Raw genomic sequence first — 22037 nt, 5'->3', positions numbered from 1 at the left:
TGGAGGTGCGTCTTATAGTCCAAATGTAGCCTACTGGGAGGGGGCGGTGGAGCAGGGTCACAGGAGGCAGAGTCGGTGCTACAGGAAGCCGGCGGTGGCAGGAGTGGGATAATGCTGCGTGCCCTGTTCTGGGACGAGGGGGTGTAAGGCTGTGGGCCCTGGGCCTCAATAAAATGGTTTAGGTGATTTAGGAGCGGAGTCGGCACTCTGTACATTGATTTGCCAGCGGTGTGCTTCAGGAAAATGCCCGCCGGAGGCTGCGCATGTGCAGATTTGGATCTAAATTCAAACTAAAAGAAGGACCCCCATATTAGCATTCATTTTTTCCACATTTTCCTCCTCAAAATTTTGGGTGTCTTATAGTCTGAAAAATTCTAGACTTGTGTAATGTGTGTCAGATGGTCGGTGCTTGCATGGACGTCTGTGATCTCGCTATTATGACGCATGCGAGCCTCCTCCACTGCTGTGTTTATCGGCAGACCTTGTGATGAGACGACTTGTTGACTCTCATATTTTGCCTCAACGTCCCCCTTTGGCTTTTAAATGGATGGACGGACATAATTTTGTATTCTTCCAATTGTCATAGTGCTCACATTTTCTTGGCCTACAGACCGCTATCAATGAGCTGGATGATGCTGTGTCTCTTTTCTTGCAAAATCTTCTTCATGGCGGCTCCTCAATTCAAACCAGTGACCCTTCACTTGGGAATCATCCTAATAACACATGGAGCTATTAGCAAATGTGAGGACAGGTTGTATTTTCTTAACCTTAGTCAGGAAGAAAAAGATTTTTCCACCACCAGCAAAACAGTAACAATGCAGTGACGTGACGAGAATCTGCATTGTCTATAGAATGATGGTAGTTTCACGATCAAAGCATAAGTGGATGGTGAGACGGGAGCCTGAAAGTCAAAGGTTCAAGACATTGTTACCCTTTTGCTCTTCAATGTACATCACATGTGAGTCACTGGGGCTGCATCCTATACATAACAAAGGAGTCGCCAGGGCTGGAGCATATACATCACATGGGAGACGCTGGGGCTGGAGCATATTCATCACATGGGAGACGCTGGGGCTGGAGCATATTCATCACATGGGAGACGCTGGGGCTGGAGCATATTCATCACATGGGAGACGCTGGGGATGGAGCATATACATCACATGGGAGACGCTGGGGCTGGAGCATATACATCACATGGGAGTCGATGGGGCTGGAGCATATACATCACATGGGAGACGCTGGGGCTGGAGCATATACATCACATTGGAGTCGATGGGGCTGGAGCATATTCATCACATGGGAGTCGCTGGGGCTGCAGCATATACATCACATGGGAGACGCTGGGGCTGGAGCATATTCATCACATGGGAGTCGATGGGGCTGGAGCATATACATCACATGGGAGTCGATGGGGCTGGAGCATATACATCACATGGGAGTCGCTGGGGATGGAGCATATTCATCACATGGGAGTCGCTGGGGATGGAGCATATATATATCACATGGGAGATGCTGGGGCTGGAGCATATACATCACATGGGAGACGCTGGGGCTGGAGCACATACATCACATGGGAGTCGCTGGGGATGGAGCATATACATAACATAGGAGTCGCCAGGGCTGGAGCATATACATCACATGGGAGACACTGGGGCTGGAGCATATACATCACATGGGAGTCGCTGGGGATGGAGCATATTCATCACATGGGAGTCGCTGGGGATGGAGCATATATATATCACATGGGAGATGCTGGGGCTGGAGCATATACATCACATGGGAGACGCTGGGGCTGGAGCACATACATCACATGGGAGTCGCTGGGGATGGAGCATATACATAACATAGGAGTCGCCAGGGCTGGAGCATATACATCACATGGGAGACACTGGGGCTGGAGCATATACATCACATGGGAGTCGCTGGGGCTGCAGCATATACATCACATGGGAGATGCTGGGGCTGGAGCATATTCATCACATGGGAGTCGATGGGGCTGGAGCACATACATCACATGGGAGACGCTGGGGCTGGAGCATATACATCACATGGAAGTCGATGGGGCTGGAGCATATTCATCACATGGGAGACACTGGGGCTGGAGCATATACATCACATGGGAGTCGATGGGGCTGGAGCATATACATCACATGGGAGTCGCTGGGGATGAAGCATATTCATCACATGGGAGTCGCTGGGGATGTAGCATATATATATCACATGGGAGATGCTGGGGCTGGAGCACATACATCACATGGGAGTCGCTGGGGATGGAGCATATACATCACATGGGAGTCGCCAGGGCTGGAGCATATACATAACATAGGAGTCGCCAGGGCTGGAGCATATACATAACATAGGAGTCGCCAGGGCTGGAGCATATACATCACATGGGAGACGCTGGGGCTGGAGCATATACATCACATGGGAGACGCTGGGGCTGGAGCATATTCATCACATGGGAGACGCTGGGGCTGGAGCATATACATCACATGGGAGACGCTGGGGCTGGAGCATATACATCACATGGGAGTCGATGGGGCTGGAGCATATTCATCACATGGGAGACACTGGGGCTGGAGCATATACATCACATGGGAGTCGATGGGGCTGGAGCATATACATCACATGGGAGTCGCTGGGGATGGAGCATATTCATCACATGGGAGTCGCTGGGGCTGCAGCATATACATCACATGGGAGACGCTGGGGCTGGAGCATATACATCACATGGGAGTCGATGGGGCTGGAGCATATTCATCACATGGAAGTCGCTGGGGATGGAGCATATACATCACATGAGAGACGCTGGAGATGGAGCATATACATCACATGGGAGACGCTGGGGCTGGAGCATATTCATCACATGGGAGACGCTGGGGCTGGAGTATATATATCACATGGGAGTCACCAGGGATGGAGCATATACATCACATGGGAGTCACCGGGGCTGCAGCATATGCATCACACGGGAGTCGCCGGGGATGGAGCATATACATCACATTGGAGACACTGAGGATGGAGCATATACATCACATGGGAGTCGATGGGGCTGGAGCATATTCATCACATGGAAGTCGCTGGGGATGGAGCATATACATCACATGAGAGACGCTGGAGATGGAGCATATACATCACATGGGAGACGCTGGGGCTGGAGCATATTCATCACATGGGAGACGCTGGGGCTGGAGTATATACATCACATGGGAGTCACCAGGGATGGAGCATATACATCACATGGGAGTCACCGGGGCTGCAGCATATGCATCACATGGGAGTCGCCGGGGATGGAGCATATACATCACATTGGAGACACTGAGGATGGAGCATATACATCACATTGGAGACACTGAGGATGGAGCATATACATCACATGGGAGACACTGGGCTGGAACATATATGTCACATATGAGTTGCTGGGGCTGGAGTACATATATCACATGGGAGACACTGGGCTGGAGCATATACATCACATGAGTCGCTGGGGCTGGAGTATATATATCACATGGGAGACACTGGGGATGGAGCATATATATCACATGGGAGACACTGGGGATGGAGCATATATATCACATGGGAGACGCTGAGGCTGGAGCATATACATCACATTGGAGATGCTGGGGATGGAGCATATACATCACATAGGAGACACTGGGGATGGAGCATATACATCAGATTGGAGATGCTGGGGATGGAGCATTTACATCACATGGGAGACGCTGGGGCTGGAGCATATACATCACATTGGAGACGCTGGGGATGGAGCATATACATCACATTGGAGATGCTCGGGATGGAGCATATACATCACATGGGAGTCGCTGGGGCTGGAGCATATACATCACATTGGAGACGCTGGGGATGGAGCATATACATCACATGGGAGATGCTGGGGATGGAGCATATTCATCACATGGGAGACACTGGGCTTTAGCATATGCATCACATGGGAGACACTGGGGATGGAGCATATACATCTCATTGGAGATGCTGGGGCTGGAGCATATATATCACATGAGAGATGCTGAGGCTGGAGCATATACATCCCATTGCAGATGCTGGGGATGGAGCATATGCATCACATTGGAGTTGCTGAGGCTGGAGCATATACATCACATGGGAGACACTGGGGATGGAGCATATACATCACATGGGAGACACTGGGGATGGAGCATATACATCACATGGGAGACGCTGGGGCTGGAGTATATACATCACATGGGAGTCGCCGGGGATGGAGCATATACATCACATGGGAGACACTGGGTTCGAGTATATATATCACATGGGAGACACTGGTCTGGAGCATATACATCACATATGAGTTGCAGGGGCTGGAGTATATATATCACATGGGAGACACTGGGCTGGAGCATATACATCACATATGAGTCGCTGGGGCTGGAGTATATATATCACATGGGAGACACTGGGCTTTAGCAAATGCATCACGTGGGAGACACTGGGGCTGGAGCATATACATCACATTGGAGATGCTGAGGATGGAGCATATACATCACATGGGAGTCGCTGAGGCTGGAGCATATACATCACATAGGAGACGCTGGGGATGGAGCATATACATCTCATTGGAGATGCTGGGGATGGAGCATATACATCACATGGGAGTCACTGAGGCTGGAGCATATAGATCACATTGGAGACGCTGGGGATGGAGCATATACATCACATGGGAGACACTGGGGGTGGAGCATATACATCACATTGGAGATGCTGGGGATGGAGCATATACATCACATGGGAGACACTGGGGGTGGAGCATATACATCACATGGGAGACACTGGGGATGGAGCATATACATCACATGGGAGACACTGGGGATGGAGCATATACATCACATGGGAGACGCTGAGACTGGAGCATATACTTCACATTGGAGAAGCTGGGGCTGGAGCATATATATCACATGAGAGACGCTGAGGCTGGAGCATATACATCACATAGGAGACGCTGGGAATGGAGCATATACATCACATTGGAGATGCTGGGGATGGAGTATATACATCACATAGGAGACGCTGGTGATGGAGCATATACATCACATGGGAGTCGCTGAGGCTGGAGCATATTCATCACATAGGAGACGCTGGGGATGGAGCATATACATCACATTGGAGACACGGGATGGAGCATATTCATCACATGGGAGTCGCTATGTTTTGCGTAGTTTAATGCAACACTTTGGGAATCGTCAGTTCTCAAAAGTAGACAAGAATGATTTAGCTAGACCTCTGGGGTGATCACCATGCAAGAAATGAACACACTGGATTCAGTTACATCTTTTATTCATCCTTGGACATACATGACGTTCCTCACACATCATCTCATGGCACGTCCATGACCTCGCTATCACATGTTAGTACCCGGCCCTAACCTCATCACTCATCCATTGTCATCATTGGTTTATAATATACGTAACCCGGGGTCCATTTATCAGACTCTCTATCTTACATCTCTTCCAGAGGGGCTATGGTCTTAGAATATAGATTTTTATTTAGAAAATAGTGATCCATCAAGACTTTCTTACGATATAGATCTGTATTTATAGCGATGATTATGTACAGGATTTATATAGAGAGCTCTGTGACCGTATATATAGCGGATCTATATACACATGCTGAATGTACATTACATCTGTACACATTTTACGATGGTTCCCATAAAACCTATAAAACCTTCCTCCTTATATATGTGAACCCCAATTGCAGAATATATATACATGAGATGTTCATAGGGTTTATCAAAGACCTTATGGCTTCTATAGATGTTACTCTATATGTAGCCTGGAGTGTGTTGCACTTCTATATGTTCCCAACATCGGTCTACTATATACAGATTACCTTCAGGCATAGGGCGGCGATGTATAATCACCTGTACATTCCCAGTATTCGTCCCAGGGGGCTATAGAAAATTCATGCCTAGTACTCACACCTATAGAGACGATATCTACAGACAGTATAGCAGCTATACTCAACCAGCATCGGATAAAGCATCACACCTATATATAGACGCAGCAGCATTGCACCCCCAAAACATGGGGTATTGCACCCTTTATACACCCAGATAAGATTGCGCCCCCTTGTGTACCGAGCCAGTTAGGTAACATATATACATCCAGAGTCATATTTCCAGAGGCAGTGGTGGCAGGTGTGGGACGACAGGCAGGTCATATATCATCTGGCCGAGCTGTCTGAAGATGCAGCGTCACGATCCGAGTCTTCAGGGTCTTCGTTACAGACGGATTCGCTACTGGGGGGAGGAGATCTGATAAAGAGAATAAATAATATGTAGAATGCGCATGTGTCTCTGAGGAATAACCCTACTTCTGACCATTACTTGACTTGTATCCTGCATATTTCACCAGTTTTTCCCTCTGCGGTACACATTTCTGATCTTCAGTTGCCTCTGGGCTAGTGGATGGAGGCTAGCTGCTAAGAAGTCTCCCCATATACAGTATGCACAGACATGAGGGATTCCTGCTCACCTGTTTTTATGTAGCACATGTTGAGAGGTAACAGCGTTATACAAAAATATTGAGCAGTGTAGCTGTGACTGCAGCTCTGAGGTGAGATAATCACTTACTAGAAAGTTGCAGCAGCATAGAAGACTTTATACAGCAGAACTGAGTAGTGTAGCTGTGATTCCAGTAATTGGATGAAATAAACATTTACTTAAAAATAAACTGCAACAAAGAGGAAATTATACAGCAGAACTGAGCAGAGAAGCTGTGAACTGAGTTCTGGGGATGAGACAAAACTCTTACTTGAAAGCTCCAACAGCATTGAGTATGCTATACAGCCTTACTGAGTAGTGTAGCTGTGATTCAAGTAATGGGGTGAGATATACACTTGCTAAAAATCAACAGCAGCAAAGAGGACATTTTACAGCAGTACTGAACAGTGTAACTGTGAATCCAGTCCTAGGATGAGATAATATACTAATGAAGTGATCATAAGAACACTTCCTCTCTGTGATGCACAGGCTTTTCCAGTCCCTGACTCCTAACAGAAGGGGAAAGCAGACCCCAATAAATTTGGTCAGCCTGTCATGTAACTGGCGCCCTCACCTGTCCTCTGATTGGGTGATTAATCTCCGACATGTCTCCATCTGTACATCCAATCCTCTCTTCATGCTGCACATTTCCATGTATTCATGAAGATGCCGGGTCATGTCGTCTTTAGCCGTCGCCAATTCCAGCTGGAAAAAAGGATGAGCTTCATCTACAAGCCCCATGATCACGGCCAGGCCTCCCTCCGAGCTTCTGCACCCATCTTACCTCTATCTGGTCTATGGTCTCCTGGTATTCCTTCTCCCGACTCTTGAAGAGAGACTCCGTGTCCTTTATGACCTCTTCTAGACTGTCGTCCTGGGTCTGCGGAAGAGAAGACTTAACTGACACATTTGTCTTTAAAACCGCTCCCATATGCCGGGTGACAGGCTCCCGAACTTTCAGGGGTTGCCAACAAGAGCCTCCATCTCAGAGGGCTTCATTGCTGCAGAGTTTGGCCTAAAACTAGACTTTCCAGAAATACTGCCACCCTTGTTCATGGCTGTGTCTGGTACTGCAGTATTTAGATGGATGGGGATGAGCTGTAATACCAGACACAGCCACATGCACAACAGTGGTGCTGTAAAAAAAACAGCTCTTCTGCTCTATTACAGTCCTATGCAAGAGTTGTATGGTAAGAGCTTATAGATCCGAATAGAATGAAAAAAAAAATAGAATTCTAAATCACATCGATATTTGACCGCACGTTGCCTTCATCGGTTCTTTTAGGCACAACTTTGTAGGAATATACTTGGGTGTTTGTATAACCAATGACACCAAACAGATGACAATCATCATCATTTTCATATACAGGTTGAAACATAATCATTAAATGAATCATAAACAGCCGTGCAGGAGGCTTAAGACTGGGTGAGGAGCAGCCAAACTCTGCTACAAAGGTGAGGGTGTGGAAGACAGTCCATGCTACAGGTCATACACCGTGGCGAGACTGAGCCCAGCAACAAGACACAAGGCAGTTCTACTGCATCAGCGAGGTCTGTCCCAGGAAAAGACTTCACAGCAGACTGGGGTTCAAGCTATGAGGAAGCCCAAGGAAATGGCAACATTTAGGACTGTAGATGTGGAGGTCGGCAGAGGAATCGGTGCAGGAGATGACAGGCACCTCATGTTATGGTGACTAATGATGGAGGCGACTGTCAGTCACCAGATACTGATGATGGAGCAGACGGGCGGTTACCAGATACTGATGATGGAGGAGACAGGCGGTTACCAGATACTGATGATGGAGGAGACAGGCGGTCACCAGATACTGATGATGGAGGCGACTGTCAGTCACCAGATACTGATGATGGAGCAGACGGGCGGTTACCAGATACTGATGATGGAGGAGACAGGCGGTTACCAGATACTGATGATGGAGGTGATGGGCGGTTACCAGATACTGATGATGGAGGAGACAGGCGGTCACCAGATACTGATGATGGAGGTGATGGTCAGTCACCAGATACTGATGATGGAGGAGACAGGCGGTCATCAGATACTGATGATGGAGGAGACAGGCGGTCACCAGATACTGATGATGGAGGTGATGGTCAGTCACCAGATACTGATGATGGAGGAGACAGGCAGTCACCAGATACTGATGATGGAGGAGACAGGCGGTCACCAGATACTGATGATGGAGGTGATGGTCAGTCACCAGATACTGATGATGGAGGAGACAGGCGGTCATCAGATACTGATGATGGAGGAGACAGGCGGTTACCAGATACTGATGATGGAGGTGATGGGCGGTTACCAGATACTGATGATGGAGGTGATGGGTGGTCACCAGATACTGATGATGGAGGTGACGGGCGGTCAACAGATACTGATGATGGAGGAGACGGGCGGTTACCAGATACTGATGATGGAGAAGACAGGCGGTTACCAGATACTGATGATGGAGGTGATGGGCGGTTACCAGATACTGATGATGGAGGTGATGGGTGGTCACCAGATACTGATGATGGAGGTGACGGGCGGTCAACAGATACTGATGATGGAGGAGACGGGCGGTCACCAGATACTGATGATGGAGGAGACAGGCGGTCACCAGATACTGATGATGGAGGAGACGGGCGGTCACCAGATACTGATGATGGAGGAGACGGGCGGTCACCAGATACTGATGATGGAGGAGACAGGCAGTCACCAGATACTGATGATGGAGGAGACGGGCGGTCACCAGATACTGATGATGGAGGCGATGGGTGGTCACCAGATACTGATGATGGAGGTGACGGGTGGTCACCAGATACTGATGATGGAGGAGACAGGCGGTCACCAGATACTGATGAAGGAGGAGACGGGCGGTCACCAGATACTGATGATGGAGGCGATGGGTGGTCACCAGATACTGATGATGGAGGTGACGGGTGGTCACCAGATACTGATGATGGAGGAGACATGCGGTCACCAGATACTGATGATGGAGGTGATGGGAGGTCACCAGATACTGATGATGGAGGTGACGGGTGGTCACCAGATACTGATGATGGAGGAGACAGGCGGTCACCAGATACTGATGATGGAGCAGATGGGCGGTCACCAGATACTGATGATGGAGGAGACAGGCGGTTACCAGATACTGATGATGGAGGCGACAGGCAGTCACCAGATACTGATGATGGAGGAGACGGGCGGTCACCAGATACTGATGATGGAGCAGACGGGCGGTCACCAGATACTGATGATGGAGGAGACAGGCGGTTACCAGATACTGATGATGGAGGCGACAGGCAGTCACCAGATACTGATGATGGAGGAGACAGGCGGTTACCAGATACTGATGATGGAGGTGACGGGCAGTCACCAGATACTGATGAAGGAGGAGACGGGTGGTCACCAGATACTGATGATGGAGGCGATGGGTGGTCACCAGATACTGATGATGGAGGTGATGGGCGGTCACCAGATACTGATGAAGGAGGAGACGGGCGGTCACCAGATACTGATGATGGAGGAGACAGGCGGTTACCAGATACTGATGATGGAGGAGACAGGCGGTCACCAGATACTGATGATGGAGCAGACGGGCGGTTACCAGATACTGATGATGGAGGAGACAGGCGGTTACCAGATACTGATGATGGAGGAGACAGGCGGTTACCAGATACTGATGATGGAGACAGGCGGTTACCAGATACTGATGATGGAGGCGACAGGCAGTCACCAGATACTGATGAAGGAGGAGACAGGCGGTCACCAGATACTGATGATGGAGGCGATGGGTGGTCACCAGATACTGATGATGGAGGTGACGGGCGGTCACCAGATACTGATGATGGAGGCGGCTGTCAGTCACCAGATACTGATGTTGGAGGTGACGGGTGGTTACTGGTCACCAGATACTGATGATGGAGGTGACGGGCGGTCACCAGATACTGATGATGGAGGCGGCTGTCAGTCACCAGATACTGATGTTGGAGGTGACGGGTGGTTACTGGTCACCAGATACTGATGATGGAGGTGATGGTCAGTCACCAGATACTGATGATGGAGGCGACAGGCAGTCACCAGATACTGATGATGGAGGAGACGGGCGGTCACCAGATACTGATGATGGAGGCGGCTGTCAGTCACCAGATACTGATGATGGAGCAGACAGGCGGTCACCAGATACTGATGATGGAGGCGACAGGCAGTCACCAGATACTGATGATGGAGGCGACAGGCAGTCACCAGATACTGATGATGGAGGCGACAGGCAGTCACCAGATACTGATGATGGAGGAGACGGGCGGTCACCAGATACTGATGATGGAGGAGACGGGCGGTCACCAGATACTGATGATGGAGGCGACAGGCAGTCACCAGATACTGATGATGGAGGAGACGGGCAGTCACCAGATACTGATGATGGAGGTGATGGTCAGTCACCAGATACTGATGATGGAGGAGACGGGCGGTCACCAGATACTGATGATGGAGGAGACAGGCGGTTACCAGATACTGATGATGGAGGAGACAAGCGGTTACCAGATACTGATGATGGAGGCGACAGGCAGTCACCAGATACTGATGAAGGAGGAGACGGGCGGTCACCAGATACTGATGAAGGAGGAGACGGGCAGTCACCAGATACTGATGATGGAGGTGACGGGCGGTCACCAGATACTGATGATGGAGGCGGCTGTCAGTCACCAGATACTGATGTTGGAGGTGACGGGTGGTTACTGGTCACCAGATACTGATGATGGAGGTGATGGTCAGTCACCAGATACTGATGATGGAGGCGACAGGCAGTCACCAGATACTGATGATGGAGGAGACGGGCGGTCACCAGATACTGATGATGGAGGCGGCTGTCAGTCACCAGATACTGATGATGGAGCAGACGGGCGGTCACCAGATACTGATGATGGAGGCGACAGGCAGTCACCAGATACTGATGATGGAGGCGACAGGCAGTCACCAGATACTGATGATGGAGGAGACGGGCGGTCACCAGATACTGATGATGGAGGAGACGGGCGGTCACCAGATACTGATGATGGAGGCGACAGGCAGTCACCAGATACTGATGATGGAGGAGACGGGCGGTCACCAGATACTGATGATGGAGGAGACGGGCGGTCACCAGATACTGATGATGGAGGCGACAGGCAGTCACCAGATACTGATGATGGAGCAGACGGGCGGTCACCAGATACTGATGATGGAGGCGACAGGCAGTTACCAGATACTGATGATGGAGGCGACAGGCAGTCACCAGATACTGATGATGGAGGAGACGGGCGGTCACCAGATACTGATGATGGAGGAGACGGGCGGTTACCAGATACTGATGATGGAGGAGACAGGCGGTCACCAGATACTGATGATGGAGGAGACGGGCGGTCACCAGATACTGATGATGGAGGCGATGGGTGTTCACCAGATACTGATGATGGAGGCGGCTGTCAGTCACCAGATACTGATGTTGGAGGTGACGGGCGGTCACCAGATACTGATGATGGAGGTGATGGGTGGTCACCAGATACTGATGATGGAGGTGACGGGCGGTCACCAGATACTGATGATGGAGGTGACGGCTGGTTACCAGATACTGATGATGGAGGTGACGTGCGGTCTCCAGATACTAATGATGGAGGTGACGGGCGGTCACCAGATGCTGATGATGGAGGTGATGGGTGGTCACCAGATACTGATGATGGAGGTGATGGGTGGTCACCAGATACTGATGATGGAGGTGACGGGTGGTCACCAGATGCTGATGATGGAGGTGACGGGTGGTCACCAGATACTGATGATGGAGGTGATGGGTGGTCACCAGATACTGATGATGGAGGTGACGGGTGGTCACCAGATACTGATGATAGAGGTGATGGGTGGTCACCAGATACTGATGATGGAGGTGACGGGCAGTCACCAGATACTGATGATGGAGGTGATGGGCGGTCACCAGATACTGATGATAGAGGTGATGGGTGGTCACCAGATACTGATGATGGAGGAGACGGGTGGTCACCAGATACTGATGATGGAGGTGACGGGCGGTCACCAGATACTGATGATGGAGGTGATGGGCGGTCACCAGATACTGATGATGGAGGTGATGGGCAGTCACCAGATACTGATGATAGAGGTGATGGGCGGTCACCAGATACTGATGATGGAGGAGACGGGCGGTCACCAGATACTGATGATGAAGGTGATGGGCGGTCACCAGATACTGATGATGGAGGCGATGAAGGTGATGGGAGGTCACCAGATACTGATGATAGAGGTGATGGGAGATCACCAGATACTGATGGTGGAGGTGACGGGCGGTCACCAGATACTGATAATGGAGGCGATAGGCAGTCACCACATACTAATAGGATTTAGATTTCTCCTCTTTCATTCACTTTGCATTTTATGTGAATTTATAGTGGTGTAAAGCATACATTCTGCCAGTGTGAACTGTTACCCCATTAGTGATCATATTGGGGTGTTCTTTGGGATCCCTGTGATTGTGGTCAGCGCTGGATGCACTAAGGTCCCTGGTGATTATGTACAAATCATCTTAACTTATTCCGCCCCTTCTGGAAACTTGAAGGATTACCTCTCCTTGGTTGTCGACACCAGACATTGCGTAGCCGGAGAAGTCTTCCCATAATAGCAAAGTTTCCTCCGTCTCCTCCCAGGCAAGACTGTCGCAGTCATCCTCAAAATCATAGTCACGCCTGCGGAATGAAGATCGTGGTTTAGAGGTGTTAACTATGAGCGGCTGAGAAAATGCTCATTGGAGAGCTGGAAAGCGGTACTGCAAGTGCAAATAATTTTGCGAAATTTGTGAAGCAACTACCAGAAACGGCAGATTTGACATATGGATAAGATATAAAAATGTCACATCTGCCGTTTCTGATAGTTGATTCTTAAATTTTGCGGAAATGATTTGCTCTTGCAGTACCGCTTTCCACCACTCTAAGTGCCCAATAGTCTCTATAGAGTTCATGCAACAGCGCCCCCACCCACCCACCCACTACTGAACTCACTAAATGCAATTGCAAAAACTCTAGTTCTTCAGTTGTTGCAAAACTACAACTCCCATTGAGCCCTGAACAAAGCATGGATGCTGGTAATTGTAGTTTTGCAACCTTTGGATAACATTAGTTTTATAGCAGCATCCTGTGTGATTATACTGGTAAAAGTGAAGGTCGTACAGCTGGTTGAGCATCTTCTGCATCTCCTCGTTGATGCTCAGCGCTGTACTCTCATCTTCCTCGCCCCCTCTTGCGCTCTCGCTGTCGCACACAGACGAATCGTCATCACCCGCGGGTTTCCGCTCTTTTCTTCTTCCCAAAACCTTCATAGGAGAGAGGTGGACAGTCTGGAAATAAAGTGGAAGAAGAAAAGTGCTATGAAATGTACAAGTCCTATACACCTACCAACATTTCAGAATGGCTCTCGACACAATTCTGCCAGCAGCGCATCCTATTAAATATAATGGGGCCTTTAAAAATGGCCATAATGGCAAATAATTAAATTGTTGTTTCCTGCAGAGGCCACTAGGGGGAGCTCACCGTATACGGATTTACACAGCATGAGTCCACCAACGAAGGCTACGAGAAATGGATTTTACGGTCAGCACCTAAAATCCTGTTTTCTGACCTGCAGCATGTTGATCATGTCCTCGCAGCTGCGCTGTTGAGCCACGTCGCACAGTTTGGCGGTGATGTCGATGCGCCGGCAGATGTCCATATCTACTCGCATGGCCTTCTCCTGGATCTTGGTGTCTAGGTCCGACAAGTTCTGGGGCAGAAGACGGAAAACGTTTCCATTAATTTAGATAGAATTATCGTTCAGTTCTCTAGAACTCTATGGAAACCGTCAACAAGGTGCTTTTATTGTTAGTATGTGTCAATTTTTGGCGCTTTCAGTGCATAACGGTGTCCTACCGTCATTAATTAATTAATCCTCCCCCATAGGTCGTCACATGGTAACATGGTCGAGATAATCGTGAAGTTTGCATGAGCCAAATATTTTTACATAGTGAGCATCAATAAGCTCCATCAGGGAGCAGCAGTCAGCCTACTTACTGATGGTTTCCTTCATCTTTTAAAAAAATATTGTAAAGGAAAATACCCCCCCAAAAAAATTTAAATATGAAAAAGTAACATTTTACATGTGTGCCTGATGTATAATGCAAAATATTTGACGACAAACCAGATACTCACGTTGCTCATTAACCCCTTGAAGACAACCAGTTCCGCTTTGAGCTGCTTGACCTTCATCGCCAGTTCCTCCTGGTAAAGCGCCGACTCCTGCGCCTCCTGTGTAAGGAGAGTAGATGTGGTTGCCCAATGTAGTCAGACAGACTCCCCCCAATAGTGATTAATAAAATATCTGAATAATTTCCATCTGCATCCGTAGATCATCCTAACATATATTTGTAGGGATGCATTTTTTTTTATGCTGCAGTACCGGTAATGACCACCAGGTGGCAGACTGAGCCTTATATTGGAATGAGAACCTTATCTTGCTCCTATAAGAGTATCTTAACCCCTTCAGGGTTTTTTGTGCGGTTTTTTTTTCCCTCTTCTACTTTCAATAACTTTTTTTTTTTGTTTTGTTACGAGAGCATGTTCTTTATTCTGGGACGGGTTGTAGTTTTGAATCATATGACACCATTCACTTTACCATATAATGTACTAAAAATAAATGGTGGGAAAAAAACTTTCTGAATTCTGCCATGATTTTTTTTTTTTTTTTACAGCATTCATCGTGCGGTAAAAATTACCTGGAAACATGATTCTCCAGGTCTGTATAAGATTACAGACATACCAAACTTAAAAGGTTTTTTTTATATCTTAGTGGTTAAAAAAAAATTCAGAACTCTGTAAAAAAAAAAAAAGCTTTGGTTTGTGTCGCCATTTTCCGTCGATGGACCTGTGTTTGCTTTTTTCTGAACCATTTTGGGGTCTAGAAAAGCTTGTAAACATTTCATTGCATTTTTTTTACCTTTAATGTCGCACCTAATCTGTACAAATACATTGAGAAAGAAAGTGAAATCATTTGGAGGTGAAAAATAAAAGTACCAAAACTAAATAATTGGGGATGTGGTTGTGTTCAGGATCAGCCAATCACGTTTACCCTCCTGTTACATTGTAGTCAGTGCACTGCTGTCGTCATTTATGAGGATTCTGAAGAACCCCAGGGAAAGTGTCGCTGTTCTAGGATGATTTTCCTGACATTTACTTAGTTGCATTTTACAGAAAAAGTCATGGACTGTAAACAGCTAACAACACAGCAAAGGGATCTCATTGTGGAAAGTTATTAGTCAGGGGAATCCAATTGAAAAATAACGTAACAGATTTTTTTGGTGACAAAAAGAAAAATAAAGAAGTTAAATAATGTGGTTGCATAAATCTGCACACCCTTAAACTAATACTTTTTTTCAAGACTTTATGACAGCATTCAGTGTTTTTGGGTCGGAGTCTTTCAGCACCTGTATAATTGGTAATCTTAGCACCTTCTTCCTTGCAGTAGCTCCATATCTGTACAGCGCCGTCTTCAGGTCACCCAGATTCTCCCCTGGATTCAGGTCTGGTCCATTCCAAAACTGTGACCCTTCTTTCGAGAAGCCTTTCTTTTGTTGATTTTGAGGTCGCTTAGTGTCATGCTGAAATGTGAAATTCTTCATCTTCCACTTTTTAGCAGATGTCTGCAGTTAAAAAATGACTGATATTTGGAACTGTCCATAATTCCATCCATCTTGACTAAAGCCCCAGTTGTAGATGCCAAGAATCAGCCCCAAAGTACAATTCTACCTCCACCATGCCTCACTGTGGGGATGGTGATCTTTTGATGATGAACAGTGTTGGCTTTTCACCATTTGGAATCAGGGACAAAAAGTTCCACCTCGCTCTCATCAGACCATAACCCTTTTGGCTGCCTAACAGGCCAACTTTCTTCTTATCTTTTCATCAATTTTGAGGGATGTCCAGTTCTGGGTAATTTCACTGGTGTGCCAAATTTAAGCCACTTTTTGCTGACATCTTCACCGTGTCCATGGAAGATCTAATGCTCTGGAAATGTTTCTGCACACTTCCTCTGACTGATGTCTATCAACAATGAGATCCCTTTGCTGTGTAGTCAGCTGTTTACGGTCCATGTAAAATGCAACTAAGAAAATGTTGTGAAAATCCTCCTAGAATAGCAAAACTTTCTCTGGGGTTCATCAGAATCCTTGTAAATGATGACAGCCGTGCACTTTCTACAATGTAACATGAGGGTAAATGTGATTGGCTAATTCTGAACACATCCACATCCCTAATTAGAACAGGGTGTTCACACTTATGCAACCACATTATTTTGTTCAGTATTGTTGTTTTTTGCCTCTCAAAATGAATTCAGTTTGTTTCTCATGTACTTGTACAGATAATGGGTGACATTAAAGGTGGACAAAGTTCTGAAATGATTCGCAGGATTGGTAGTTTAACCCCTTAAGGATATTTTGCGCTATCTTTTTTTGCTCCCTTTAGTCCAAGAGATATTTTTTTTTATTTTTCCTTCCACATAGCCGTTTGAGGGCTTGATTTTTGCGGGACGACTTGTACTTTTGAATGACACCATGCATTTTATCATGTACGGAAAAAAAAAATACAAGAGCGTCAAAATAGCAAAACAAGTGCAATTCTGCAATTTTTTTTGATCTTTATTTATTTATTTACAGCACTTATTTTATGATACAAATCACCTGACAATATGATTCTGCAGATCAGTGCGATTGCGCAGACACCAAAGATGGATCATTTTTGTTTTATTTAAATGGTGAAAATAAATTAAAAAATTTGTAAAAAACAAAAGAAAATGTAGCTTCTGCCGCCATTTTCCGAGAGCCTTAACGTTTTTCAATTTTCGTGACATGGGACTGCGTGAGGACTGGTATTTTGTACCCCGAGCTGGTGTTTTTATTGATATAATTTTTTTGGGGGGTAGATACGATGCTCTGATCGCCTCTCATTGCGCTGAAAAATAAAAAAGGAATTTTTTTTTAGTATGGATGTGAATCCATTCAGTAAAAGCTTCGGCAGAACCTGAAGCCCCGAGGCCATGGACGTCCTGACCGCCACATATCTAGGTCACATCAGATCTAATTAGTATGAGAGAGGAACATATGCTAATCCCATCCGTGCGTGAGGGACGGTCTACAGCGCGATATATTACTTTACATGTAAAGACGCCATTATACCGCATGATGTATGACATTACCTAACCTCATGTAACACCGGACAAAGCAGATGTGACCCCAATATCTGCCTCCCCCATGTCACATTCACAGAGATCCAGGAGATGTGATGTGATGAGCGAACGTGCGCGGAAAAGGTGTTATCTGAGCATGCTCGAGTGCTAACTGAGTGTGTGCTCGAATACTATGTTCCAGTCCCTGCAGCTGCATGTCTCATGGCTGTTTGATAGCCACAACACATGCAGGGTTTGCCAAACAAACAGGCTGTCGGACCGCCACGTGACATGCAGCCGCAGGCACTTGAGCATATTATTCGAGTGCGCCGAAAACACTCGGTTAGCACCCGAGCATGCCCAGATAACACTAGTGAGGAGCTGTTTGATGGGGTCCTAACAAGTCCAGATCATACGGGCATATATCCCGAGACCCCCAGAATCCACCCTCTCTCCGAGGTGGTATCAATTCTAATACAAATATACTTGTTCGTGGCTGTCGTAATATTGCTTTCCTGGAGGCAAATTCGTTAATCTCCAATTATATGTGTCGCATTTTGTGGACAACCCATATAAAAAAAAAGTGTCACCAGCCTAGAAATAAGCATTAAAATCAGCAAGGGAATGTGTTTGACTAGATGCAGATGTATCGGAATCGTCCAGATTTTCAGGAGGGAAAATTTGCAGCAGAGTTCAGGAGCATAAAAAATAAAGTTGATGGGTAGCGTTGTTCCTTGTAGCGTTAATGCGGCAGGTTTTAGACGGCGTAAAATAAATTCCTAAACGAAATTCACAGCAAAGAAAAACGTGTCTGTAGGACGATATAATGGAAGGGATCATCTCACCTCGTCCATCTCGTTCACCTTCTGCTGCAGCTGAACGCGCGCCGTGTACTCCTCCTCCCACCTGCAAGAGAGACACTGGAAAATCAAGAGCCAGGAGGAGGCCGCAATTATTAGTATTGTCAGATTCTACTGCAAATCCTGTACAGATTTATAGAGAAACCGTCATGATGGAGATATAATTAAAATTTTTTCTAGGCGCAGGTGCACAAATGTAGCATAGCGTTGTGTAGTAACATAATCCCCTGCACTATAAGTCAGTAGGGGTCCTGATGGGTACCCTGTAAATGATAAGATTCTGCCTATCTGCAGCCACCACTAGAGGGAGCTCAGGAGTATACAATGGTCTTATTTAGCATGCAGAGAGCTCCCCCTAGTGGTGGCTATAATAACAGCTAATCAGATATAATAGAATAATAAATGTATGGTTAGAAATATATATATAAAAAAAAACAGCAGCGACTCAGATTTCAGCTTTTCACTGATAAAATAATTCACCAGAGGAAAAAATCATAGAAATATCCTGTGTCATCATGGTTCAGCAAAAGGGGGTCATGTATTATTGCTTTTACTACTTTTATTTGGAGTAAAATGCAACATTTTGTGATTTTTCTTTTATATGCAACAAAATTACCGTAATAATATTTTGTCCCTTATTATTACATTTTTTTTTTACATTTAGACAAAGTGGGGGAGGGTTAATATTAAAGATGTTTTTTAGATTAATTTATCACTTGTGACTTTTTAAAAAGTTGCAAAATCTCTCCAATACAAGGTGACGGTTCTAGAGACAAGTGTTTTTATCTATCTATCTATCTATCTATCTATCTATTTATTATCTATCTATCATCTATTATCTATCTGTTATCTGCTGTATCTATTATCTATCTATCTATCTATCTATTATCTATCTATCTATTATCTATCATCTATCTATTATCTATTTATTATCTATCTATCTATCTATTATCTATCTATATTATTATTATTAGAGCTGTTGTCATACTGAAAGGTAAGATTTCTCTTCATCTTTAGCTTTTTAGTAACATTCTAATGGTTTTGATGCACATTTGACTGATACTTGTAACTGATCATAATTCCCTCTACCTTGACTAAATTTGCAGTTCCAGCTGCCAAAAAGCAGCTCCAAAGCATTCTGTTGCCTCCACCATGTATCACTGTGGGTATGGTATTCCACCACACCACACATACGTGGTTGGCTTTCAACCACACATACCTTCTGGAATTATGGCCAAAATGTACAACCCTGTTCTCATCAGATATGACATGTTTTCCCACATTCTCTTGCAGACTTACTGGAGGTTTTGGCAAAACATAGCTGGACTTGTATTTTTTTTTGTAAGAAGAGACTTTCATCTTCCCCCTATTGCACAGGCTGGACATATAAAGAACACATGAGATTGTTGTCACAAGCAGTATGCAACCAGTACTTGCAAGAAATTTCTGCAGCTCCTTTAATGTTGCAGTAGGCTACTTGGCAATCTACTGGATTAATTTTCTTCTTGTATTTCATAATTTTTTTTGCATTGTGGTTAATGTCACGGTTGTGCCAAATTTAAAGAAGCACTCCTCCCATTAAAGTTTTATCCTCTATATTGCAGTCATCATAGTATATAGCACTGTGTACTTACAATTGTTCATTTTGCCTTTTTACTCAGTTAATTCATCTTTTTGCTCTATGTAGAAACAAGAAGTCTCTTTTCCCTGCATGAGTCATCACTGGAAAAGTCCCTGGCAGAGGAGAGGGCGGATCATTTATGCAGGGAAAAGAGAGTTACTGCTTCTACATAAAGCAAAGAAAAGAGAAGAATTAGCTGGGTAGAAAGGCAAAATGAGCAATTGTAAGTACACAGTGCTGTATAATATGATGAGTGCAATATATTAAGAGGATAAAAACTTTGATTGGAGCGCTTTTTTTCAGCCACTTCTTGATGACGTTTTCACATTGTTCATGGTAGATCTAATGTAATGGAGTTTTTTTGATCCCTTTGCTGTGTTGTCAGCTGTTTATGGCTGTTACTATAAGATGCAACTAAGAAAATGGCAGGAAAATCCTCCTAGAACAGAGAAACTTTCTATGAGGTTAATCAGAATCCATGTAAATGACGGCGGCCGAGCACTGACTGCTGTGTAACATGAGGGTAGATGTGATTGGCTAATTCCGAGCACAACCGCATCCCCGATTATAACTATGGCAATTATTATTGCACACTTATGCAAGCACATTATTATTATTATTATTTTTTACCCCCTTAAAATGATTTCAGTTTGTTTCTTAATGGATCTGTACATATTATGGGCGGAAAAAGTTCTGAAATGATTCTTCTTGGTTCAAAACATCTGGGGTTTCACAGGGGTGTGTAGACATTTATATCCACGGTATGTATGTGAATTAAACATTTAGTCTTCTATCATTTCTTCTTATCTCGTTTGTGACTCATTATAAACCCTATCAGCATTCTTGAGATAAAGGGATTTTTGCAATAATAACAGGGCAGGTGACAAACACTCTATAGCCGGGGGCCCCACATTTAGAGCCCCAGCAATCACCAGTACAGAGGGCCGGAGTCCTTGGCTCCTCTTCTCCCGCATGTCGACGGCTGATGGACCCGGTGCGCTGTTGTTCCGTGCGACTCGATAATCCATTATTCCCGATTGAATTATCAATTCTTGTGAAAGCCCAATGTTTTTCCTAAATTCTGCGAAATTTCAAAAAATGCCGTTCACCCTGAATCATCCCTCCCCTGGGGGCCAGTAGTTCCGGCGTCTGTCCCCCTCCCACACTTCGGCTGGTTCGCCTCCAGGCCCACTGCGCAGCTGTACAGTGTGTGACAGTTGTGCTCGGGGCGGTGTATAACATGGACGATCTGCTGAGGTAGCAGCTATTTGTATATATCAGTATGGACGGGTCACTGATAATGAGGTAGGAAAAACATTGAAGCCAGTCATAATAATATTAAATGGACGATCTCATGAGGGTGATTTATCAAAAGTACTGAAAAAAAAGCAGTTTATCACAGCGGCCAATCAGATTGCAGCTCTCATTTTCAAAAGGGCCTTTGAGAAATGAGAAGTGAAATCTTATTGGTTGCTATGGGCAGCCCTTCCATATAGGCCTCACATCCAGCCTATATTACTAGGAAAGACAAACACAATCATTCATATCCAGCCTATATTACTGGGAGAAATACACAGATCTTACATCCAGCCTATATTACTGGGAGAGAGACACAGAGCTCACATCCAGCCTATATTACTGGGAGAGAGACACAGACCTCACATCCAGCCTATATTACTGGGAGAGACACTCAGAGCTCACATCCAGCCTATATTACTGGGAGAGACACACAGAGCTCACATCCAGCCTATATTACAGGGAGAGAGACACAGACCTCACATCCAGCCTATATTACTGGGAGAGACACACAGA

General features: G+C 46.0%; 1 protein-coding gene across 1 annotated transcript in view; it reads right to left on the bottom strand.

Moving 5' to 3' along the window:
• Positions 1–5293: 5293 nt before the first annotated feature.
• IFFO1 (intermediate filament family orphan 1) overlaps positions 5294–22037 on the bottom strand; it is a 34685-nt gene continuing 17941 nt past the window's right edge. Inside the window, exons 2-9 of the mRNA XM_069754118.1 lie at positions 18590–18650; positions 14738–14833; positions 14172–14312; positions 13724–13890; positions 13123–13243; positions 7302–7397; positions 7092–7222; positions 5294–6289 (exon numbers count right to left, since the gene is read on the bottom strand). Coding sequence (XP_069610219.1) covers positions 6199–6289; positions 7092–7222; positions 7302–7397; positions 13123–13243; positions 13724–13890; positions 14172–14312; positions 14738–14833; positions 18590–18650 — 904 coding nt within the window. The 3' untranslated portion in view covers positions 5294–6198. The remainder of the gene's footprint in view (positions 6290–7091; positions 7223–7301; positions 7398–13122; positions 13244–13723; positions 13891–14171; positions 14313–14737; positions 14834–18589; positions 18651–22037) is intronic.

The sequence above is a fragment of the Ranitomeya imitator genome, chromosome 2 (genome assembly GCF_032444005.1).
Source record: "Ranitomeya imitator isolate aRanImi1 chromosome 2, aRanImi1.pri, whole genome shotgun sequence".
NCBI classification, from domain to species: Eukaryota; Metazoa; Chordata; class Amphibia; order Anura; family Dendrobatidae; genus Ranitomeya; species Ranitomeya imitator.
Note: the sequence above shows the minus strand (reverse complement) of the source record. Positions and strands in the feature narration are given on the sequence as shown.